The sequence below is a fragment of the Grampus griseus genome (genome assembly GCF_964374135.1).
Source record: "Grampus griseus genome assembly, chromosome: 17".
NCBI classification, from domain to species: domain Eukaryota; kingdom Metazoa; phylum Chordata; class Mammalia; order Artiodactyla; family Delphinidae; genus Grampus; species Grampus griseus.
In genome coordinates, this window is record NC_139011.1 from 27,901,548 (window position 1) to 27,924,795 (window position 23,248).

General features: G+C 37.2%; 1 protein-coding gene across 3 annotated transcripts in view; it reads right to left on the reverse strand.

Annotated features, from left to right (window-relative positions):
- Positions 1–6,837: 6,837 nt before the first annotated feature.
- Positions 6,838–23,248, reverse strand: part of EBAG9 (estrogen receptor binding site associated antigen 9) — a 31,592-nt gene continuing 15,181 nt past the window's right edge. For all 3 annotated transcript variants that reach the window (XM_082674809.1, XM_082674808.1, XM_082674810.1), the window contains 3 exons: positions 21,939–22,046; positions 11,329–11,420; positions 6,838–7,549 (listed from right to left, as the gene is read on the reverse strand). In XM_082674809.1, the coding sequence (XP_082530935.1) occupies positions 7,429–7,549; positions 11,329–11,420; positions 21,939–22,046 (321 nt within the window). In that variant the 3' untranslated portion in view covers positions 6,838–7,428. The remainder of the gene's footprint in view (positions 7,550–11,328; positions 11,421–21,938; positions 22,047–23,248) is intronic.

Consider the following 23,248-nt stretch of genomic DNA (forward strand, 5'->3'; position numbering starts at 1 on the left):
ATAAATTAAGGATTCAAATTAAGGTCTGAATATTTTAACAAATGAAACCAATTACAAGAAGATATTAATATCTTATAATGAGCCAAAATTGACCCAAGAATAAGAAACCATAGCAATTTCTCTCAACACACCACCAACTCAGACTATGTCCTTTGAGTCCCCGTTCACGGGGATGATTTTTTTTGTGCCAATCACTCTCTGAACCAGATCCTGAAGACACGTGTTAGGAAGATACCCGGACAAGGTCAGGGACACAATTTGTAGCAGGAAGGTCTCTGGGTGTAGTACTGGTCTGCACATGTATGAAACCTGTGACCTTGGCCTCATTTGAAATGTGACCCAATCAAGTGAGCTAACTGGCCTATGCAAATGTGTGAATATAAACCACACTTCATTTTGCCTTGATTATAACATCTGACCCAAGTAACCTGGAAATACATAATTATATGGCATTGACATTCAACCACAGTTGTTATTTATATGAAAATAAAAGCCAAGCTAATTTCTTTCATGTTTATTAAATAAATTCTTAGAAACACATTATCTACTATCATTTGTAACATCACTGAGCTCTTTAAGAACCAGAGAGGAATGACTAAAAGCTCACTCTTTGGCAGCTCGTAGTTTCATCAAGTGAAGATAGGCCTTCATAGTCCATTTAGAATGCTGATTAAACACTAATATAGCTGCTCTCAAAGCTTGCTATTTTCCTTTCCATTAAGCTGGCACACAATCGTCCTTCTAAGCTTTGGTTTCCTTACATGTCAGGTGGGGATAATGTCCACCTCAATGGATGTGAGGAGTCACTGATAGTTAAAATTCTCTGATGGTGCCGAGCCACAGTCAATGTTGATTCTCTTTCTTATTAAACTTGCAGTTCAACTTAAAGGTGTGTAAAAATTAATTTTGTAAGATCAGTCAACTTCTCCCACTCTCCTCAGGGAAGGGGCTGCAACATCAGTGTGTGGTGAGAGGTGGGAGGTGTGCACAGGATCCCATGAGAAAGTGCGTGCAGGGGCTCATAAGGAAGTGTGTGCAGGGGCTCACAACTACCGTTGTTGAGCACTTATATATGTTGCCAGGCACTATAATGAACACTCAGTCTCAGTTAACCCTTAAAACCACCACCACCATTCAAAAGATTTGCAATCACAGGCGATTTGTTTAATACTGCCCCATCTCTGCAGCAGCTGGAGAACTCTGAGAAGCTCTCAAAATTGATGGATCAGAGCAGTATATAGGCAAGGTCCCTGCAAAAATAGCCATGGAAGTTCCCTGAAGGGAAAGGCTGAGATTGTCTTGGGTGGTCAAAGACTGCTAGTGAGTTTCTCTGTAACACTCCTGATTGTGGATTAGCAGTTGCAACAGCAGTTATGCAAGGGTAGAAATCTGTCGTATGGGGTGGAGGATGAGGGGTCTTCTAGAATAGTGTCTCTTTCCAGCTTAGGAGATTGAGGCTTCTGGTGAAAAAGCATACTACTCTCAAAACTTACTCTAGTTACTGAGCAGTCCAATGGCCACGACTAAGGGACACTGAAAATAAAAGATAGCAAGCAAAGTAGGGACTTCCCTGGTGGCACAGTGGTTAAGAATCTGCCTGCCAGTGCAGGGGACACGGGTTTGAGCCCTGGTCCGGGAAGATCCCACATGCCGCGGAGCAACTAAGCCTGTGTGCCACAACTACTGAGCCTGCGCTCTAGAGCCCACGAGCCACAACTACTGAAGCCCATGCGCCCAGAGCCCGTGCTCCGCAACAAGAGAAGCCACGGCAATGAGAAGCCTACGCACAGCAACGAAGACCCAACACAGCCAAAAATAAAATAAATGAATACACAAATTTAAGGGAAAAAAAAAAAAAAAAGAAAGCAAAGTAAAAGAGGGACTTCCCTGGAGGTCCAGTGGGTAAGACTCCATGCTCCCAATGCAGGGGGCCCGGGTTCGATCCCTGGTCACGGAACTAGATCTCTCATGCATGCTGCAACTGAAGTCCATATGCCGCAAGTAAGAAGTCCCATGCCGAAACTAAAGATCCCACAGGCTGCAAGGAAGATTCCGCGTGCCGCAACTAAGACCTGGAACAGCCAAAATAAAACATAAATAAATAATAATTTTTAAAAAAGAAAGCAAAGTGAAAGAAAGTTACTAGCTGTTGATGTAACCTTGAAACAGCCTTGGTTGTATTAAAGAAAATGGAAGTAAATTACACAAAGGAAAAAAAGCTGTCTTTGATATTAGGAGAGAACAACTTAAATTTTAAAAATCTGCATAATGGGAAAAACAAGTTGATTAAGTTATTAGCTACTAAAATGAGCTCTTAATGGATCCACCATCTTCGTCAGCCCTCCATTCACCTGTAAGAGAGGGGAGAAGCTCCTTCACCTGCAGCCATCTGCAGGTCCTAGAGCACCCCAACCTCCCAATTTGACTTCAGCCAGAAGCACCCACCTTGGTAACTGCTGTATTCGCTGACACACTTATGAAAGATTTCCTCTGAACAAGAGGCTAAGGAGTGTGAAAATCGTTTCAGTAGGTTATCTCAAAGCTGAACTACAAAGGATTGAAGAAAATGTAAATGTTAGCTCTATGTGGCCCAGAGCATGCCTTTAGTAAATACATCATCCAGATGAGCACAATAAAGCAAATACTGCAACAAACCAAGTCACAGGAATGCTTTGGTTTCCCAGTGCATAGAAAAGTTACGTTTATACTATACTGTAGTCCATTAAGTGTGCAATAGCATTATGTCAAAAAAGTGTACATACCTCAACTTAAAAATTCTTTATTGCTAAATATGCTAACCATCATCTGAGCCTTCAGTGAGTCATAATCTTTTTCTGGTGGAGGGTCTTGCCTCCATGTTGATGGCTGCTGACTGATTAGGTTGGTGGTTGCTAAAGGCTGGGGTGGCTGTGAAAATTTCTTAAAGATAACAATGAAATTTGATGCACTGATTGACTCTTCCTTTCTAGGAATTATTTCTCTGTAGCATGCAGCGCTGTTTGATAGCATTTCACCCACAGTAGAACTTTTCTCAAAATTGGAGTCCCTCCTCCCAAACCCTGGTGCTGCTTTATCAATTAAGTGTATGTGATATTCTACATCCTCTGCTGCCACTTCAACAATCTTCACAGCATCTTCACCAGGAGCAGATTCCATCTCAAGAAACCACTTTCTTTGGCTCTTCCGTAAGAAGTAACTCCAGATCCATTTAGCTTTATCATGAGATTGCAGCAATTCAGTCACATCTTCAGGCTCCACTTCTAATTCTAGTTCTCTTGCTATTTCCACATCTGCAGTGACTTCCTCCACTGAAGTCTTGAACCCCTTAAAGTCATCCATGAGGGTTTTAAGCAACGTCTCCCAAATGCTTTTATGTTGATATTTTGACCTTTCCCCATGAATCATGAATGCTCCTAATGGCATCTAGAATGGTGAATCCTTTCCATACGGTTTTTAATTGACTTTGCCCAGATCCACCTGAGGAATAACTATCAATGGCAGCTATGGCCTTACAAATTGTATTTCTTAAATAATAAGACTTGAAAATCGAAATTACTCCCTTGATGCAAGAGCTGCAGAATGGATGCTGTGTTAGCAGGCTAGAAAACAATATGACTCTCATTGTACATCTCCATCAGAGCTGGAGCATTGTCCATAAGCAGGAATATTTTGAAAGGAATCTTTTTTTTTTTTTTGAGCAGTAGGTCTCAACAGTTGGCTTAAAATATTCAGTAAACCATATTGTAAACCGACATGCTGTTATCAATCCTTTGTTGTTCCATTTGTAGAGCACAGGCAGAGTAGATTTAGCATAATTCTTGAAGATCCTAGGATTTGGGGAATGGTAAATAAGCATTGGCTTCAACTTAAAGTCACCAGCTGCATTAGCCCCTAACGAGAGAGTCAGCCTGTCTCTTGAAGATTTGAAGCCAGGCATTGATTTCTCTCTACATACGAAAGTCCTACATGGCAACTTCTTCTCATGTAAACCTGTTTCACCTACATTGAAAATCTGTTGTTTACTGCAGCCATCTTCATGAATAATCTTAGCTAGATCTTCTGGATGACATTCTGCAACTTCTACATTAGCACTTGCTGCTTAACCTTGCACATTTGTTAGGGAAATAACTTCTTCCTTAAACCTCATGGACAAATCTCTGCTAGCTTCAAACTTTTCTTCTACCACTGCCTCACCTCTCAGCCCTCACAGAATTGAAGAGAGTTAGGGCCTTGCTCTGGATAAGGCTTCTGGATTAAAGGAATGTTGTGGGTAGTTTGATCTTCTATCCAGACCACTAAAACTTTCTCCATGTTAGCAATAAAGCTTTCTTATCTGTATGGTCCCTGGAGTAGCACTTTAAATTTCCTTCAAGAACTTTTCCTTTACATTCACAACTTGGCTGTTCGGCACAAGAGGCCTAGTTTGGGCCTATCTCAACTTTCAACATGCATTCCTCACAACTTAATCATTTCTAGCTTTTTGATTTAAAGTAAGAGATGTATGACTCTTCCTTTCTTTTGAACACTTAGAGGCCATCGTAGGGTTTTAAATTTGCCTAGTTTCAATATTGCCGTGTCTCAGAGAATAGGGAGGTGGGAGGAGAGGGACAAAGACGGGGGAAGGGCTAGTTGGTGAAGCAGGCAGAACACATACAACATTTATCAATTAAGTTCACTGTCGTATCTTATATGGGTATGGTTCACACCCCAAAAACAATAGTAAATTAAAAATCACTGATCACCATAACAAATACAATAATGAAAAAGTTTGAAATACTGTGAAAATACCAAAATGTAAAGAAGTGAGCAAAGGCTGTTGGAAAATTGGTGCTGATAAACTTGCTCAACACAGGGTTGCCACAAACCTTCAATTTGTTAAAAATACAGTATCTGCAAAGCACAACAAAGCAAAGTGCAATAAAACAAGGTATACCTACCTGTATTGACAAAGTTTAGGGTTTTTGGAACATTGGCCGTGGTTAAATTTATACTCTAGTGATAAGCTTGTAGAGTGGTGTTGAAGATCAATCCAGATGCCAGTTTCTAGAGCTACCACCTTCTTCCCAACCACCAATCTTCATCCAGGAACAGTCACTGCCCTGGCCAGAGGCGAGTACATGTTGAAACTGAGGAATTCAGATGCTGAATATTGACTCAATTAAAGATGCTACTAAAAAAGAGCCAGGATTCAATTAGAGGATATCCCTAGCTAAAGCTTAATAAAAGGAGATGGCTAGAAACCATGAAATATATATATAAAAAACACAGAATAAGTTTCACATGTTTTTGATTATTTGTTATCTCAGTACATGAAATGCACAATTCAGATGATGGGTAGCACTGCACTAATTCTGTCTATGCCTATCCATATTTCTTTTTCACTTTTACTAATAAGCTTCTAAAACTGATAATCCTTTGCTAAAATTAAGAAACCATAAATTTAGAAGCTAAAGGAGCCAGTTTGCTACTAAAGGATTTATCATATGTATTTAACTCCATGACTTCTTTTGGAACAATATAACCAATTTAATACAGGAGTTTAGTTTACATACCAACAGAGGTCAAAAAATTCAAGAATTCATATCTATTCTTTCCATGAGAAAAATCTCTTTCTTCCTAATTAATCTATACAGACTATAATTTCTATCCAGTCTTTATTTCTAAATAAACAAAAATAAAAAACCAAACAAAAAACAAAATCTCACACATGAAAATCATGACCAAAGCAGACTTCAATAACTATGGGGGAAAAAAAAGAAAAAAAAACTATGGGGGAAAAACAGTAAGACTGATTGTACTAAAGGAGAAATTATCCTTTCGAACCCCCAATTTAGAGAAAGCATGTAGCATTCCTATAATAACTAAAATAAATACAAATGACATAAGATAATTCATTTTTTATTAAAAATTTGAGTCTAATTCTATTTAATTGGGAGTTTACTGGCAAAAACTCTCTAATAAACATAACTGAAAATATAGCTTGGGGCTATAACAGGAAGTTCTTTTATCAAAGTTAAATTTCAACCGATTCCACTTTGCTGTACACCTGAAACTAACACACTGTAAATCAACTGTACTCCAATAAAAATTTTTTAAAAATAAAAAATAAATTGCATTTAGTCTGGAAGCTTAGGCGTAAGAACTTAGCTCATTGTATAGTTTGTGATTTTACCATGAAATATCACTTTAATTCAAATAAATTAGCAGTATTTGGCCTGTAGAGTATTTACGACATTTTCAAAATCCACAAAATGTTCATTTGGGCAACAGCTTTTAAGAAAGTAAAAATATTAAATTCTAAAGCCATAGAAGGTCAGGCTGGATGTATTTTAATTGTGGAGACAAAATTAATGAGATTTTAAACTATCAAATCTACATTTTTCCCTATGAACACAGTCTATATCTATTTCCTGAAAACTATTTTGGAGCTAGTCAACATCTGAAAATAGAAGTGTTATTATTCCTATCTTGTTTTAATAAATCAATAATGTTACCTTAGTCAACAACATAGGTAACCTGTATTATGTCAGATATATAAAACTGATACAGAAATTATCTAAAAGCTTTGAAATAGTAAAACTGAAGGCTATATGCATTTGTAAATTAATACCTTTTGGTGGGGAGGAACTAAGGTACTTAAAGATACCATAACATCTTAAAATCTACAATGACAGGGAAAAACTACTAATACTAGCTTTTAAAACTCACAAGTTATAATAATGTAAAACAAATTTGCCATTTTAACTGATTTTCAATATGTTTATACATGTAATATAAATGACAAATATGTATAACAACACCATCTAAAAGAAAACAATGATGTACAAAATGTTTGTACTAAATAAAATTATTGCATTTAATGTCATTTTCTTGAAAACTGAAATTACTAGATCCCTAATGAATACCAGTTCAAGTTAAAGGAAATGTGTGCCAATACCAGCTTCTGACAACAAAAATAAGAAGTTAAAGCTCTGCAAGTCTGTCTGATTTAGGTCAGGTAATCATGGAAACAAAAGAATATTTAAAATTATTTATTTTATCATTATGCACAATGAAGGAAAGCATTATAGACAGCAGAGTTCTTTCCCACCATAAAATTTACACCCATTTAATCAGCTAGAAACACTAGCTTGAAGAGGTACTGATATATTTCATTTGTAATAATTTACCTACAGCAAACAATGGTCTTACAGTTGGAACATGTTGAAGAAAATATTGTCTCACAAGTCTTTTGTGTTCTTTGAGTCTCAATCACCAAGAGTTCAAGGGACTTTGAGAGAATCCTGGTGTCCTGTATGGCCTGATGAATGCATCAAAATCCAGCAGAGTATTTGTATTCTGGAAATACTCTTAGCTCCATACAAATGTTGCTTGGGTTGTGGAGCTCATATTTCTCCCACTGGCACTATGCATCTGAAGGACATTTTGTTATGAAAGTTTCACACCAATTTTGTTTTGTTCCTTCTTCATTAGCCGCTGTGCTTCCTTTTCCATTTTCTTCCTTTGTTGTTCTGCTGCTCTCTTTTCTCTGTCTGCTATCTTCTGCTGCCTGAAAAGAAACATATTCGTATTTTTACTTTTAGAAAACACCACACAGGTAAAATGGTGAATAAATTCCAGAAAGAAACAGCACTGCCCTTTTATTATCATCAAATTTAAGGTTAAAAAGTCTTCATTCTTCTCACTGCTTTGAAATTTCAAAGATTTTCAAAAACAGTATATATTTTTTTAATCTTTAGAACATGACTTACAAAATAAAAAAGGTATTATCTCTGGTTTAAAAATAAGTAAAATGGGGGCTTCCCTGGTGGCGCAGTGGTTGAGAGTCCGCCTGCTGATGCAGGGGACACGGGTTCGTGCCCCGGTCCAGGAAGATCCCACATGCCGCGGAGCGGCTGGGCCCATGAGCCATGGCTGCTGAGCCTGCGCGTCCGGAGCCTGTGCTCCGCAACGGGAGAGGCCACAACATGAGAGGCCCGCATATCACAAAAAAAAAAAAAAAAAAGTAAAATGGGGCATTCAGGTTAAGTGAAATGTCCAAAATTATAAGATTAAGGTTAAGAACCCACATCTCCTGATCCCTCTTCTTTAGATTATTTTCACTAAAACACTACTTCCATTGGACCACACCTTCTTTTTGGTACCATTCAGAAAAGCCTGATATTTAGGATTAAATACTGTTATTATAATAGTTAAAAATAGTCAGCTAAAGGATGTCAAGAACACAGATGTACAGAGCACAAAGCAAAGAGAAAATGGAAACCTAAGACATGACTTCCAACTAGAAGCTAGAAATCTATTTAAAGATTTGACTAGCTCTACTAATGAAGGGGCAGAATGGTGGGTATTTACTAATTACACATTATGAAATACCTTCCCCCAGTCCCTCCCTAACTCCACTGATCTAGAATCACTAAACCCCTCTATATTTATTGATTTTTTTAAATTGAAGTAGAGTTGATTTACAATGTTCTGTTAATTTCCACTGTATGGTAAAGTGATTCATTTATGCATATATACACATTTTTTAAAATATTCTTTTCAATTATGGTTTATCACAGGATATTGAATATAGTCTGTATACTATACAGTCGGACCTTGTCATTTATCCGTTCTATATATGGTAGTTTGCATCTGCTAACCTCCAAGTCTCAATCCACCCCCACCCCCGCCCGGCAACCACAAGTCTGTTCTCTATGTCTGTGAGTCTGTTTCTGTTTCGTAGATAGGTTCATTTGTGTCATATTTTAGATTCCACATCTAAGTGCTCTATCTTATTGATTTGTATGGGAAGTGGGAGTAGGAGTGTGGTGATGAAATAGGAGAAAGAAGAACAGAAGTTGGTCCTGGGTCTGAAGGTTTAGGATATGAGAAAGTAAGTCAAGAAGCACACAAGGCTGAGGAAGGAAGCTGTAGGGCACAGCTGGGCAGCAGATAGGCAACACTGGATTATACAGAGAAAAATCTAGTGTGGATTACCCATATATGGGACAGCTCAAAGCTGGCTATAGTGAGTGAAATGTATATACACTTCTCAATCATACTTACAAATGGGAGTAAGCAGAGGTATGGATGACCAAAATTCAAGACAGTAGAGAGCCTTAGTTTAGGCAACATTTTGACCATCACTATCAATTAACTAAAATTTCAAAAGAATAGTTTTAAAAAATCTACTTTTCAATAGCTCTGCTCACTTTCAAGCAAAACTGATATCTGCACTAAAAACATCAAAATGTCTGTGGCAAAAAAAGAAAGAGAAAAAGAATTAAAAAGGGCTGGCTAGGTTACAAACATAAGATAATTGAGCTTTGACCTAGTTACTAGCTGATATATAAACATCAGCAATTAATATTTCTGGTACAAGAGGCAACTTAGACATTAATGCAGACAAAATATATTTTTCCTGTCCAGATACATGTCTGGAATCACTAAGGTACCAGAATCTTTTTCCTTAATGATACTGATCATAGTACTGGCAGTATTTAAAGTGGCAATGGGGAACAGGCTAGGTTAGAGGCTATGGATTATGGATACACTTTTAAAATTCTCAGTGTTATCCTGAGGGCGGTAACAACATATGGAAGTGTTTTTGGCTCTACTTATGCAACCTGAAGCAAGAAACATGTCTATTACTGACTAATAGGATCCCTCTCCCAAGCTGTCATATCAAAAGCACTAAGTTTGAGTTTTTTGGTTTTGTTTTGTTCAGGGTGCAAGAAGATAGGGTGAAAAAGAAAAGGTTTTTGTACAGTGAATGTTCAGCTACTTGTGAACTCATAAACTCTACAGTGTTGGCATTAAGATTACTGGATTCAAAATGAATAGCTCCTTCCTTTATCATCCTTGTGGTTGATGACACCAATCATCACTAGAATCCCCAAAATGTTCTAAAATACCCAGACTTCTGTATCTATGATTTATCCAAAAGAAACAGAGTAAAAAATAAAAAATGAAAAAACAAGTGACACCTTTCTTGAAATCCATGCAACATAAATGTTTACAATTTTAAAACTATTTCCTTTATACTGAATAATTATCAAGCAGGAACTAAATATTTTAAACTCTCACAAATTTACTAATGTGACCCCTTCCTGTTTAAAAAAAAAAATGCTGAAAACAGTAAGCACAAGATCAAAAAGAGGTCAGCCTTAACTCCCAGTTATTTAACTACACCCTCTGCTGGTTGTTCAAGGTAATTATAATTTATTGGTAAAGAGAGGAAAGGACAACACAAAAATGAAATCAGTTGTTTCGTTAAGATAGTCAAATAAAGAGTAATTCATTTTCTTTTTTTTCGATACGCGGGCCTAACTGTTGTGGCCTCTCCCATTGCGGAGCACAGACTCCGGACGCGCAGGCTCAGCGGCCATGGCTCACGGGCCTAGCCCCTCCGCGGCATGTGGGATCTTCCCGGACCGGGGCACGAACCCGCGTCCCCTGCATCGGCAGGCGGACTCTCAACCACTGCGCCACCAGGGAAGCCCAAGAGTAATTCATTTTCTATCCCAATTATAAAAGCCATATTTGAAAAAAACACATTGCTATATTTTACTTTATCATCTTGAAAAATGCAAAAGTAATTTAGATACATTTACATATCTGAGTTTTCATCAGTGATGAGTCACAGACTCTCTCAAGGTAAATTTTCTTTTTGACCTAATGTGGTAGTAGCAAGAATTGAGTTACTGCTCACAAAAACAAAAAAATAAGAACATAACCAACAAAAACAAACTTGAAAACCTCCAGAATAATATTTTCTGTAGAGCAGGCAGTAAGTATATGACTTATCTTATCTACCTCAGGGCTTTCAAGTACATAAATTGAAGTACACATACAAATGTAGAGTAAAATACAAGTTATTTTCAAATAGCAGTGCTATTCACTGCTCTATTCAAATGAGCAGTGCTGGCACTATGCCAGACCACGGGGAAACAAAACTAAAGGTATAACTTCTGACCTAGAGAACATACATTGTTGTGACTCACATTTCACGGCAGGACATTTCAAGAGATAAATATATTTTATAGGGAATGAAGTATAAAGCATATAGTTCAATATCGTGTATATATGTAAAAGGTTTCATTCTCCATTAATAAATTATTCTTTTGTATCTATATTGCTTTAAATTGTTGGTTTCTGTGAGGTTTTAATCATATAAAATAGCATATGTAGTCTGAAATACAAAAAAAACTATCCCATATTATCAAGGTTCAAATGAGAATGACGAAAAATACAACATTTGGCAGAATAAGCTTTCTTGACCTTAAATGCGACATGGACAAAACCAGTTCTTCTACTCAGGCTGCAGTGTGAATATTACTCAAATACCTCAGAACTTCTTCGGCTTGCCAGGCCGCATCTTCCTCTTCTTCCCATGCATTGGTATTTTCCTGCCAGGTATCCAAGTCACCTAATTCAGGCTACAATAAAACAAAACAAAGCAAAATTACAATGGTCAAGAGCCATCCTTTTTCCACTCAGTGGTCAAGACAGTATTTTTGTTTAAAAGAATTTATTATTTATTTATTTATTTTTTGGCTGTGTTGGGTCTTCATTGCTGTGCGCGCGGCTTTCTTAGTTGCAGTGAGCGGGGACCACTCATTGTTGTGATGCGTGGGCTTCTCATTGTGGTGACTTCTCCTGTTGCGAAGCACGGGCTCTAGGTGCGTGGGCTTCAGTAGTTGTTGCTCGCGGGTTCTACAGCACAGGCTCAGCAGTTGTGGTGCACGGGCTTAGCTGCTCTGTGGCATGTGAGATTTTCCCGGACCAGGGCTCGAACCCATGTGCCCTGCATTGGGAGGCAGATTCCTAACCACTGCGCAACCAGGGAAGCCCAAGAAGAGTATCTTTTAAAGCATAACTCAGACCTTGTCATTGCCCTGTATCTTCTCCACTTTCTTAACACATCCTATATAGGCTCAAATGGTTGCCCCTGGTTTGCCTGGAACTGAGGGATTTCCTGAGACGCATGATCTTCCATACTCAACAGTCCTGGCAAGTCCAGGTTTCTTCCTATTTTATGTTTTAAACGATACTCCTTTTATATTAACTTTTCTTTTTTTGCCTACTTTAGTTTGGAATAGACAAGAATAGAACATTTGTTCTCTCTGTTATCTCTCTTTTCAATAAGAAGAAGGAGTGGGGGGTGGAGGAAAGAGAAGAGACAGACTGATCCCAGGCTGGATTAGAGATGCTTGACTGGACTACTCTGTGCTGGGGAGATGAACTGGAAGAACCAACGTCTCCAAACTAGCACAGTCATCTCCATTTAAGCACAAGTAATTTTCTAGATTTTTCAGTGGCAGTTACTGTCTGGGTCCCAGGGAAAAATGACAAGTCAGGCAAAATTTACTATTTATTGGAGTACTTCTATATCGTGCTTCCTTTTGCCTGTCTTACTTGATACCATCAGGCTGGCCACACTACCTTCTACTATTCCCCAGGCCAGACCTCTAAAAGTTCACTTTTTCCTTCCACAAACAATGAAAATGCTCATTCTAGAATGTTTAGTTGGTGGGGAAATAATTACATGCATAAAATAACTGGCACCAAGCTGTGAACAGATTTATTATATTCTCTTTTGAGCACTTAGACCTAAAACCGAAATAAAAAGTGTTGAATTTTCTGCTCTTAACCATAAATGAGATACAATCCACTGTTAAAAAATTTTTTTAAAAAATTTCTGATTGTATGTTTAATGTAAATTTCTAAAAGTAAACTAGCTAAATCAAAGAAAAGGATTTTCAAAGTCACTGAATGACTCTCTTGAAAAGTTATACCAACTTATTCTCCTGACAGCAGTAGGTGGAAGTCTTGTTTCCTTGCATTTTTGTCAATACGAGTAGGTAATTGCCTTCTTTTCTATCTTTGCTAATATGTTAAGATTTTAAATGGTGTCTTGTTAATTTACTTTGAATTTCTTTGAGAACTAATAAGATCAAACTTTTCTTCATGTTATCAGGTATGTCTATTTCTTATTTGTAAATTTATCCATTTTTCCACTGAGGTGTTTGACTTTTAGTTTATAAAACATTTAGATACAAAAAAGGTGAAATGACTATGACCATAAAAAAAAGAGTAACTGATCCTTTAGTAGAGACGGTCTTCGAAGTAAAGAAAAAGTTTTAATTAACAGATTTGCTACATTAAAAACTAAATACATCTGCCCATTAAAAACATCCAAACTAAATTATAAAGCCGATAATAAAGTGAAAATTGTAAACGATGACAGAAAAGAGTTAATATCCTTAGTATAAAAAGAGCTATCACAGAATTAGGAATTCTGTGGATTCCTAATCCACAGAAACTATGAGATAAAAAAAATATTTATTGTTGTTCAAGCCACTAAGTGTGAGGTTGTTATACAACAATGGATAACTAATGTAATCAAGCAGTCAATAATTACTAATCAATAATTAATCAATCAAAACATACTTAAAAGCTAGGGTCTGGGGAGGGGTCTGGACAGTGGTATGTTTTAAAAAGTTCAAAGGGACAATCATCGACAAGAAGACACTGGAACTCACCAAAAAAGATACCCCACATCCAAAGACAAAGGAGAAGTCACAATGAGACGGTAGGAGGGGCGCAATCACAGTAAAATCAAATCCCATAACTGCTGGGTGGGTGACTCACAGACTGAAGAACACTTATACCACAGAAGTCCACCCACTGGAGTGAAGGTTCTGAGCCCCACGTCAGGCTTCCCAACCTGGGGGTCCGGCAACGGGAGAAGGAACTCCTAGAGAATCAGACTTTGAAGACTAGTGGGATCTGATTGCAGGACTTTGACAGGACTGGGGGAAACAGAGACTGCACTCTTGGAGGGCACACACAAAGTAGTGTGTGCATCGGGACACAGGGGAAGGAGCAGTGAACCCAGGGGAGACTGAACCAGACCTACCTGCTAGTGTTGGAGGGTCTCCTGCAGAGGTGGCGGGAGGCTGTGTGTCACCGTGGGGACAAGGACACTGGCAGCAGAAGTTCTGGGAAGTACTCCTTGGCGTGAACCCTCCAAGAGTCTGTCATTAGCCCCACCAAAGAGCCCAGGTAGGCTCCAGTGTTGGGTTGCCTCAGGCCAAAAACCCAACAGGGAGGGAACCCAGCCACACCCTTCAACAGTCAAGTGGATTAAAGTTTTACTGAGCTCTGCCCACCAGAGGAACAGTCAGCTCTACCCACCACCAGTCCCTCCCATCAAAAAACTTACACAAGCCTCTTAGATAGCCTCATCCACCAGAGGGCAGACAGCAGAAGCAAGAAGAACTACAATCCTGCAGCCTGTGGGACAAAAACACATTCACAGAAAGAGACAAGATGAAAAGGCAGAGGGCTATGTACCAGATGAAGGAACAAGATAAACCCCCAGAAAAATGACTAAATGAAGTGGAGACAGGCAACCTTCCAGAAAAAGGATTCAGAATAATGATAGTGAAGATGATCCAGGACCTCGGAAAAAGAATGGAGGCAAAGATCGAGAAGGTGCAAGAAATGTTTAACAAAGACCTAGAAGAATTAAAGAACAAACAAACAGAGATGAACAATACAATAACTGAAATGAAAACTACACTAGAAGGAATCAATAGCAGAATAACTGAGGCAGAAGAACCGATAAGTGACCTGGAAGACAGAATGATGGAATTCACTGCTGTGGAACAGAATAAAGAAAAGAGAATGAAAAGAAATGATGACAGCCTAAGAGACCTCTGGGACAACATTAAACGCAACAACATTCGCATTATAGGGTTCCCAGAAGGAGAAGAGAGAGAGAAAGGACCAAAGAAAATATTTGAAGAGATTATAGTCGAAAACTTCCCTAACATGGGAAAGGAAATAGACACCCAAGTCCAGGAAGCGCAGAGAGTCCCATACAGGATAAACCAAAGGAGAAGCACACCAAGACACATAGTAAGCAAATTGGCAAAAATTAAAGACAAAGAAAAATTATTGCAAGCAGCAAGGGAAAAATGACAAAATAACCTACAAGGGAACTCCCATAAGGTTAACAGCTGATTTCTCAGCAGAAACTCTACAAGCCAGAAGACAGTGGCATGATATACTTAAAGTGATGAAGGGGAAGAACCTACAACCAAGATTACTCTACCTGGCAAGGATCTCATTCAGATTCGATGGAGAAATCAAAAGCTTTACAGACAAGCAAAAGCTAAGAGAATTCAGCACCACCAAACCAGCTCTACAACAAATGCTAAAGGAACTTCTCTAAGTGGGAAACACAAGAGAAGAAAAGAACCTACAAAAACAAACCCAAAACAATTAAGAAAATGGTCATAGGAACATACATATCGATAATTACCTTAAATGTGAATGGATTAAATGCTCCAACCAAAAGACACAGGCTTGCTGAATGGATACAAAAACAAGACCCATCTATATGCTGTCTACAAGAGACCCACTTCAGACCTAGGGACACATACAGACTGAAAGTGAGGGGATGGAAAAAGATATTCCATGCAAATGGAAATCAAAAGAAAGCTGGAGTAACAATACTCATATCAGATAAAATAGACATTAAAATAAAGAATGTTACAAGAGACAAGGAAGAACACTACATAATGATCGAAGGATCAATCCAAGAAGAAGATATAACAATTATAAATATATATGCACCCAACATAGGAGCACCTCAATATATAAGGCAACTGCTAACAGCTATTAAAGAGGAAATCGACAGTAACACAATAATAGTGGGGGTCTTCACTTACACCATGGACAGATCATCCAAAATGAAAATAAATAAGGAAACAGAAGCTTTAAATGACACAACAGACCAGATAGAATTAATTGATATTTATAGGACATTCCATCCAAAAATAGCAGATTACACTTTCTTCTCAAGTGCACACGGGATTCTCCAGGATAGATCACATCTTGGGTCACAAATCAAGCCTCAGAAAATTTAAGAAAATTGAAATCATATCAAGCATCTTTTCTGACCACAACACTATGAGATTAGAAATCAATTACAGGGAAAAAAATGTAAAAAAACACAAACACATGGAGGCTAAACAATACGTTACTAAATAACCAAGAGGTCACTGAAGAAATCAAAGAGAAAATCAAAAAATACCTAGAGACAAATGACAATGAAAACACGACAATCCAAAACCTATGGGATGCAGCAAAAGCAGTTCTAAGAGGGAAGTTTATACCTATACAAGTCTACCTCAAGAAACAAGAAAAATCTCAAATAAACAATCTAACCTTACACCTAAAGGAACTAGAGAAAGAAGAACAAACAAAACCCAAAGTGAGCAGAAGGAAAGAAATCATAAAGATCGGAGCAGAAATAAATGAAATAGAAACAAAGAAAACAATAGCAAAGATCAATAAAACTAAAAGCTGATTCTTTGAGAAGATAAACAAAATTGATAAACCATTAGCCAGACTCATCCAGAAAAAGAGGGAGAGGACTCAAATCAATAAAATTAGAAATGAAAAAGGAGAAGTTACAACAGACACCACTGAAATACAAAGCATCCCAAGAGACTACTACAAGCAACTGTATGCCAATAAAATGGACAACCTGGAAGAAATGCACAAATTCTTAGAAAGGTATAACCTTCCAAGACTGAACCAGGAAGAAATAGAAAATACAAACGACCAATCACAAGTAATGAAATGGAAACTGTGATTAAAAATCTTCCAACAGGGCTTCCCTGGTGGCACAGTGGTTGAGAGTCCGCCTGCCGATGCAGGGGACATGGGTTCGTGCCCCAGCCCAGGAAGATCCCACAAGGCACAGAGTGGCTGGGCCCACGAGCCATGGCTGCTGAGCCTGCGCCTCCAGAGCCTGTGCTCCGCAATGGGAGAGGCCACAACAGTGAGAGGCCCGTGTGCCGCAAAAAAAAAAAAAAAAAAGTCTTCCAACAAACAAAAGTCCAGGACCAGATGGCTTCACAAGTGAATTCTATCAAACATTTAGAGAAAATCTAACACCCATCTTTCTCAAACTCTTCCAAAAAATTGCAGAGGAAGGAACATTCCCAAACTCATTTTATGAGGCCACCATCATCACCCTGATACCAAAACCAGACAAAGATACTACAAAGAAAGAAAATTACAGACCAATATCACAGATGAATACAGATGCAAAAATCCTCAACAAAATACCAGCAAACAGAATCCAAGAACACATTAAAAGGATCATACACCATGATCAAGAGTGATTTATCCAAGGGATGTAAGGATTCTTCAATATACACAAAGCAATCAATGTGATACACCATATTCACAACTTGCAGAATAAAAACCATATGATCAACTCAATAGACACAGAAAAAGCTTTTGACAAAATTCAACACCCATTTATGATTAAAACTCTCCAGAAAGTGGGTATAGAGGGAACCTACCTCAACATAATAAAGGCCATATATGACAAACCCACAGCAAACATCATTCTCAATGGTGAAAAACTGAAAGCATTTCCTCTAAGATCAGGAACAAGACAAGGATGTCCACTCTCACCACTATGATTCAACATAGTTTTGGAAGTCCTACCACAGCAATCAGAGAAGAAAAAGAAATAAAAGGAATACAAATTGGAAAAGAAGTAAAACTGTCACTGTTTGCAGATGACATGACAGTATACATGGAGAATCCTAAAAATGCCACCAGAAAACTACTAGAGCTAATCAATGAATCTGATAAAGTTGCAGGATACAAAATTAATGCACAGAAATCTCTTGCATTCCTATACACTAATGATGAAAAATCTGAAAGAGAAATTAAAGAAACACTCCCATTTACCATTGCAACAAAAAAAATAAAATACCTAGGAATAAACCTACCTAGGGAGACAAAAGACCTGTATGCAGAAAACTATAAGACACTGAGGAAAGAAATTAAAGATGATACCAACAGATGGAGAGATATACCATGTTCTTGGATTGGAAGAATCAATACTGTGAAAATGACTATACTACCCAATCTACAGATTCAATGCAAACCCAATCAAATTACCAATGGCATTTTTACAGAACTAGAACAAAACATCTTAAAATTTGTATGGAGACACAAAAGACGCCGAATAGCTAAAGCAGTCTTGAGAGAAAAAAACGGAGCTGGAGGAATCAGACTCCCTGACTTCTGACTATACTACAAAACTACAGTAATCAAGACAATATGGTACTGGCACAAAAACAGAAACGTAGATCAATGGAACAAGATAGAAAGCCTAGAGATAAACCCAGGCACATATGGTCAACTAATCTTTTACAGAGGAGGCAAGGATATACAATGCAAAAAAGACAGTCTCTTCAATAAGTGGTGCTGGGAAAACTGGACAGCTACATGTAAAAGAATGAAATTAGAACACTCCCTAACACCATACACAAAAATAAACTGAAAATGGATTTGAGACCTAAATGTAAGACCAGACACTATAAAACTCTTAGAGGAAAACATAGGAAGAACACTCTTTGACATAAATCACAGCAAGATCTTTTTTGATCCACCTCCTGGAGTAATGGAAATAAAAACAAAAATAAACAAATGGGACCTAATGAAACTTCAAAGCTTTTGCACAGCAAAGGAAACCATAAACAACACGAAAGGATAACCTTCAGAATGGGAGAAAATATTTGCAAACGAATCAACGGACAAAGGATTAATCTCCAAGATATATAAACAGCTCATGTAGCTCAATATTAAAGAAACAAACAACCCAATCCAAAAATGGGCAGAAGACCTAAATAGACATCTCTCCAAAGAAGACATACAGATGCCCAAGAGGCACATGAAAAGCTGCTCAACCTCACTAATTATTCGAGAAATGCAAATCAAAACTACAATGAGGTATCACCTCACACTAGTTAGAATGGGCATCATCAGAAAATCTACAAACAACAAATGCTAGAGAGGATGTGGAGAAAAGGGAACCCTCTTGCACTGTTGGTGGGAATGTAAATTGATACAGCCACTATGGAGAACATTATGGAGGTTCCTTAAAAAACTAAAAATAGAATACCATATGATCCAGCAATCCCACTACTGGGCATATACCCAGAGAAAACCATAATTCAAAAAGACACATGTACCCCAATATTCATTGCAGTACTATTTACAATAGCCAGGTCATGGAAGCAACCTAAATGCCCATCGACAGACGAATGGATAAAGAAGTAGTGGCACATATATACAATGGAATATTACTCAGCCATAAAAAGGAACAAAATTGAGTCATTTGTTGAGACGTGGATGGAACTAGAGACTGTCACACAGAGTGAAGTAAGTCAGAAAGAGAAAAACAAATATTGTATATTAATGCATGCATGTGGAACCTAGAAAAATGGTACAGATGAACCAGTTTGCAGGGCAGAAGTTGAGACACAGATGTAGAGAACAAACGTATGGACACCAAGGGGGGAAAGCCGTGGGGGCCTGGGGATGGTGGTGTGCTGAATTGGGTGATTGTGATTGACATGTACACACTGATGTGTATAAAATTGGTGACTAATAAGAACCTGCTGCATAAAAAAATAAATAAAATTAAATTTAAAAATTTTTTTTAAAAAATGGCTTCCATGGTGGCACAGTGGTTAAGAATCTGCCTGCCAACGCATGGGACACAGGTTCGTGCCCTGGTCCAGGAAGATTCCCACATGCCGCGGAGCAACTAAGTCCGTGCACCACAACTACTGAACCTGCGCTCTAGAGTCCACAAGCCACAACTACTGAGCCCACTTGTCACAACTACTGAAGCGTGCGTGCTTAGAGTCTGTGCTCCGTAACAAGAGAAGCCACCGCAATGAGAAGCCTGCGCACCGCAACGAAGAGTAGCCCTCACTCACCATAACCAGAGAAAGCCTGCGCACAGCAACGAAGACCCAACACAGCCAAAAATAAATAAATTTATTAAAAACAAAAACTAATACTAAACTTTCTTTGGGTTATTTGTATGGAAATATATTAATATAAATGTTTCAGACATTACATGAAATTCCTAAAAATCTTATATGTACTGGTAGAATGTTATAAGTCATAATCCTAGTTATTACTTTAAAATGTATATCTCAGAAATAACTAAATTTCCTTGTCAATTGTATTATCATGAACTTTCATCAAATCTTTAACCGTGGTCATTTTTAAGTCTTCTGTCATTTACAGACAGTTCTGGGTGTACTCTGATGCTTTTGCAAAAATGTTCCTATAAACAGGTTTCATCTTCAAGGAATTCATGGAAGAGACTGACAAGTACAGGCTTCTGGCAACTGACTATACTGCTGAACTGAATGAATAAGCATTTTCAGAACTCTAATGGAAAACTGATGAATTCATAAAAGTGCTAACAAAAGATCAAGATGAAAAAAAATTAATTACATGGGACTGAGTGAACTGATGAGGATGATTTTAATTTTTGTGACTATTTGAATAAAACAAAAAAACCCAAAAAACCAATATCTACTTACATAAGCAGATTGAACATTAAGCAAGATGCAAGAATTTAATATTTTTCTTCCCTAAATGCAAAGTAATGGTTTGTGTTTGAGATGTACACTTATTGGTAATCTGGCTATCGTTTTATATATTTAGTCACTGCTTTTTATATCGCAGTTCTAAGGAAAGCTTTTAGTCTAGAAAGTACTATATATATACTTTTGAGTACCTTCGACTTCCATTTCAGACTCCTCATATTCCAAATGTGAACTTGTCTTAATCAGTTGGAAAGAATGTAGAGATTTATGGAGCTAATTTAAGAAATAGAGCACTTCTACTGAGAAAAGAGTTTTCTCATATCAACACCAGATAAAAAAATGACTTAGTTTGATATAAGAATTTCAGTCATTTATAGGAGAGTTTCCACAATGATTTTTCCCTTTAATTTGTTTCAAATAAATTAAATGTGACATCTCTGTATCAACAAAAAAAAAAAAGAAAAAAAAAGTTCAAAGTTGATTCTGATAGCCTCCAAGGTTGAAAATCACAGCTATATACTTTCCTCACTACTTTTGTCCATAGAAGTGTTGTATTTAAGTCAAATCTATTTTAAGTTAAACCACACTTTAAATGTAAATATACTCTACTAGGGAAACAATTCATAACTTACTTAAAAATAACCTGCTATTAAGGTTAAATTTTAGTGGTAATCTCTTTAAAGGTCATATTTTTCACACACACACACACACACACACACACACACACACACACACACACACATTGTATTTTATTTTTACAAGAGATAAATAAACTGACACCAAGCATTGCAAATGGATGACCACAACAAAAGCAACGACTGCAATTAACAAACACTCACACTCACACTATGTCACAATATTGACATTCAGTCCAGTAATCCTCCACTGTAACAGGTCCTTTACTTTGCAGTGAAAATTGATTTGTATATCTTTTGCCTCTGAGTCCTTGTGGGATTTTTTTATTTTTATTCAAACAGAAAGTCACAAAAATTATAATCATCCTCATCAGTTCACTCAGTCCCATGTAATTTTTTTTCCATCTTGATCTTTTGTTAGCACTTTTATGAATTCATCAGTTTTCCATTAGAGTTCTGAAAATGCTTATTCATTCAGTTCAGCAGTATAGGCAGTTACCAGAAACGTGTACTTGTCAGAGTCTTTTCCATGAATTCCTTGAAGATGAAACCCTTTTATAGGAACATTTTTGCGAAAGCATCAGAGTACACCCAGAACTGTCTGTAAATGACAAAAGACTTAAAAATGTAAAGGTCATATTTTTCAATAACATTTTTGTCTCTATCTTTTATGTGTACAATGGACCCTGATCTTCATATCTGATATAATTTATAATCTCATAAAAGGACAGGATTGGTAACCTCTCTTGATCTGCTACACCTGTTTCAAGGTCATACAAATACAATGTTCAATTCATTTTAATTTTTTTCTTCTTTTAAGAAAATAGAAATGAAAAAAAAGCTCTTGCCTAGATACCATTAGCATACTTACAGATTGATGAATAAAAGGCATATCTTGTGTAGCTGCTAGTCTACTAGAGAAACCTGTGCTACCATCTGGGATGCCAAAATTTAATGGTTCTCTCTTCTTAATAATGATCTGAAAGATTAATCGAAAGAGAATTATAGGAACATTTTACACATCACTATATAAACACAGACAAATTAACTGACCAAAGCATTTTATAATTATTTAAAATATGTTCTACCTTTCTTCTTTTAAAATTTACAATGTAAAAAAATTTTTTTTAAAGTCTATATAGAGCACCAAAATTCTTAGGCAACTGTCACACAAATCAGTTGCATACTAAGAAAAACTATATTTCACTTTTTTCTAAAACAATAAATTTTCCTCTTCCTCTTTCCTCTTTCCCTACTTTCCCTGGACCCCCCAAAATATAATTAGGCATTTTTAGTCACTGTATTAAACAAGAACATGTATCATATCCTACCAGAAGTATAACCAGTTCTCTAAGTATGTGGGTATCTATGAATACATTAACTCTTTCAGGCCAGTAGTATTAGTTTTGTAGCTTAAAAGTATTTTCATTCTAACTAATTTATTCAGGTACTACTGCAATATACTGAGTTCCTATTAAGAGCAGCAAAATAGACTTTCAAAATAAAAGGTACTCATCTACTAAGAAATTCACTTAAAACTCCTTGAAAAATATATAACTTAATGCATTTGGACAACTCAACAAAAACAACTATGATTACAGCATGTAAATGTTATCAGCCTTGAAAATCTAAAAATAAATATACAGATGAAACTGGCTGGAAGGTAGAAGAGGGTGAAAAACCCTATTAGAGAATTGTGGAATAAATAATGTCCTCATTTTATAAGTATATTTATAAAAAATATTTTCTATGCTTGATTGAACAATGGAACTTTAAGTATTTTTTTCTTTTGAAAACAGCAGGATGACTGATGAGGTAGATTGGAATAAAAACATTACCGTATTTGAAAAGGGGGTAAGAGGATATGAAATAAACCCCCGTTTACCATAGTATGCAGTCAGTGGACAATATCTGTGATTGGTAAATCAAGACATAGCAATATAAGAATACTATATACAGATATGATGAAAAATGCTAGAAGCCCAAACAGAAAAAGTTACGGGTGGCTGCTTTTAGAAAGTAGAACTGGTATGAAGAATGATGGGGCAGAAGTCTATTGATTTTCTTTTTTGTTGTTGTTGTTTTGCAGTACACGGGCCTCTCACCGTTGTGGTCTCTTCCGTTGCGGAGCACTGGCTCCGCGGCCATGGCTCATGGGCCCAGCCACTCCACGGCATATGG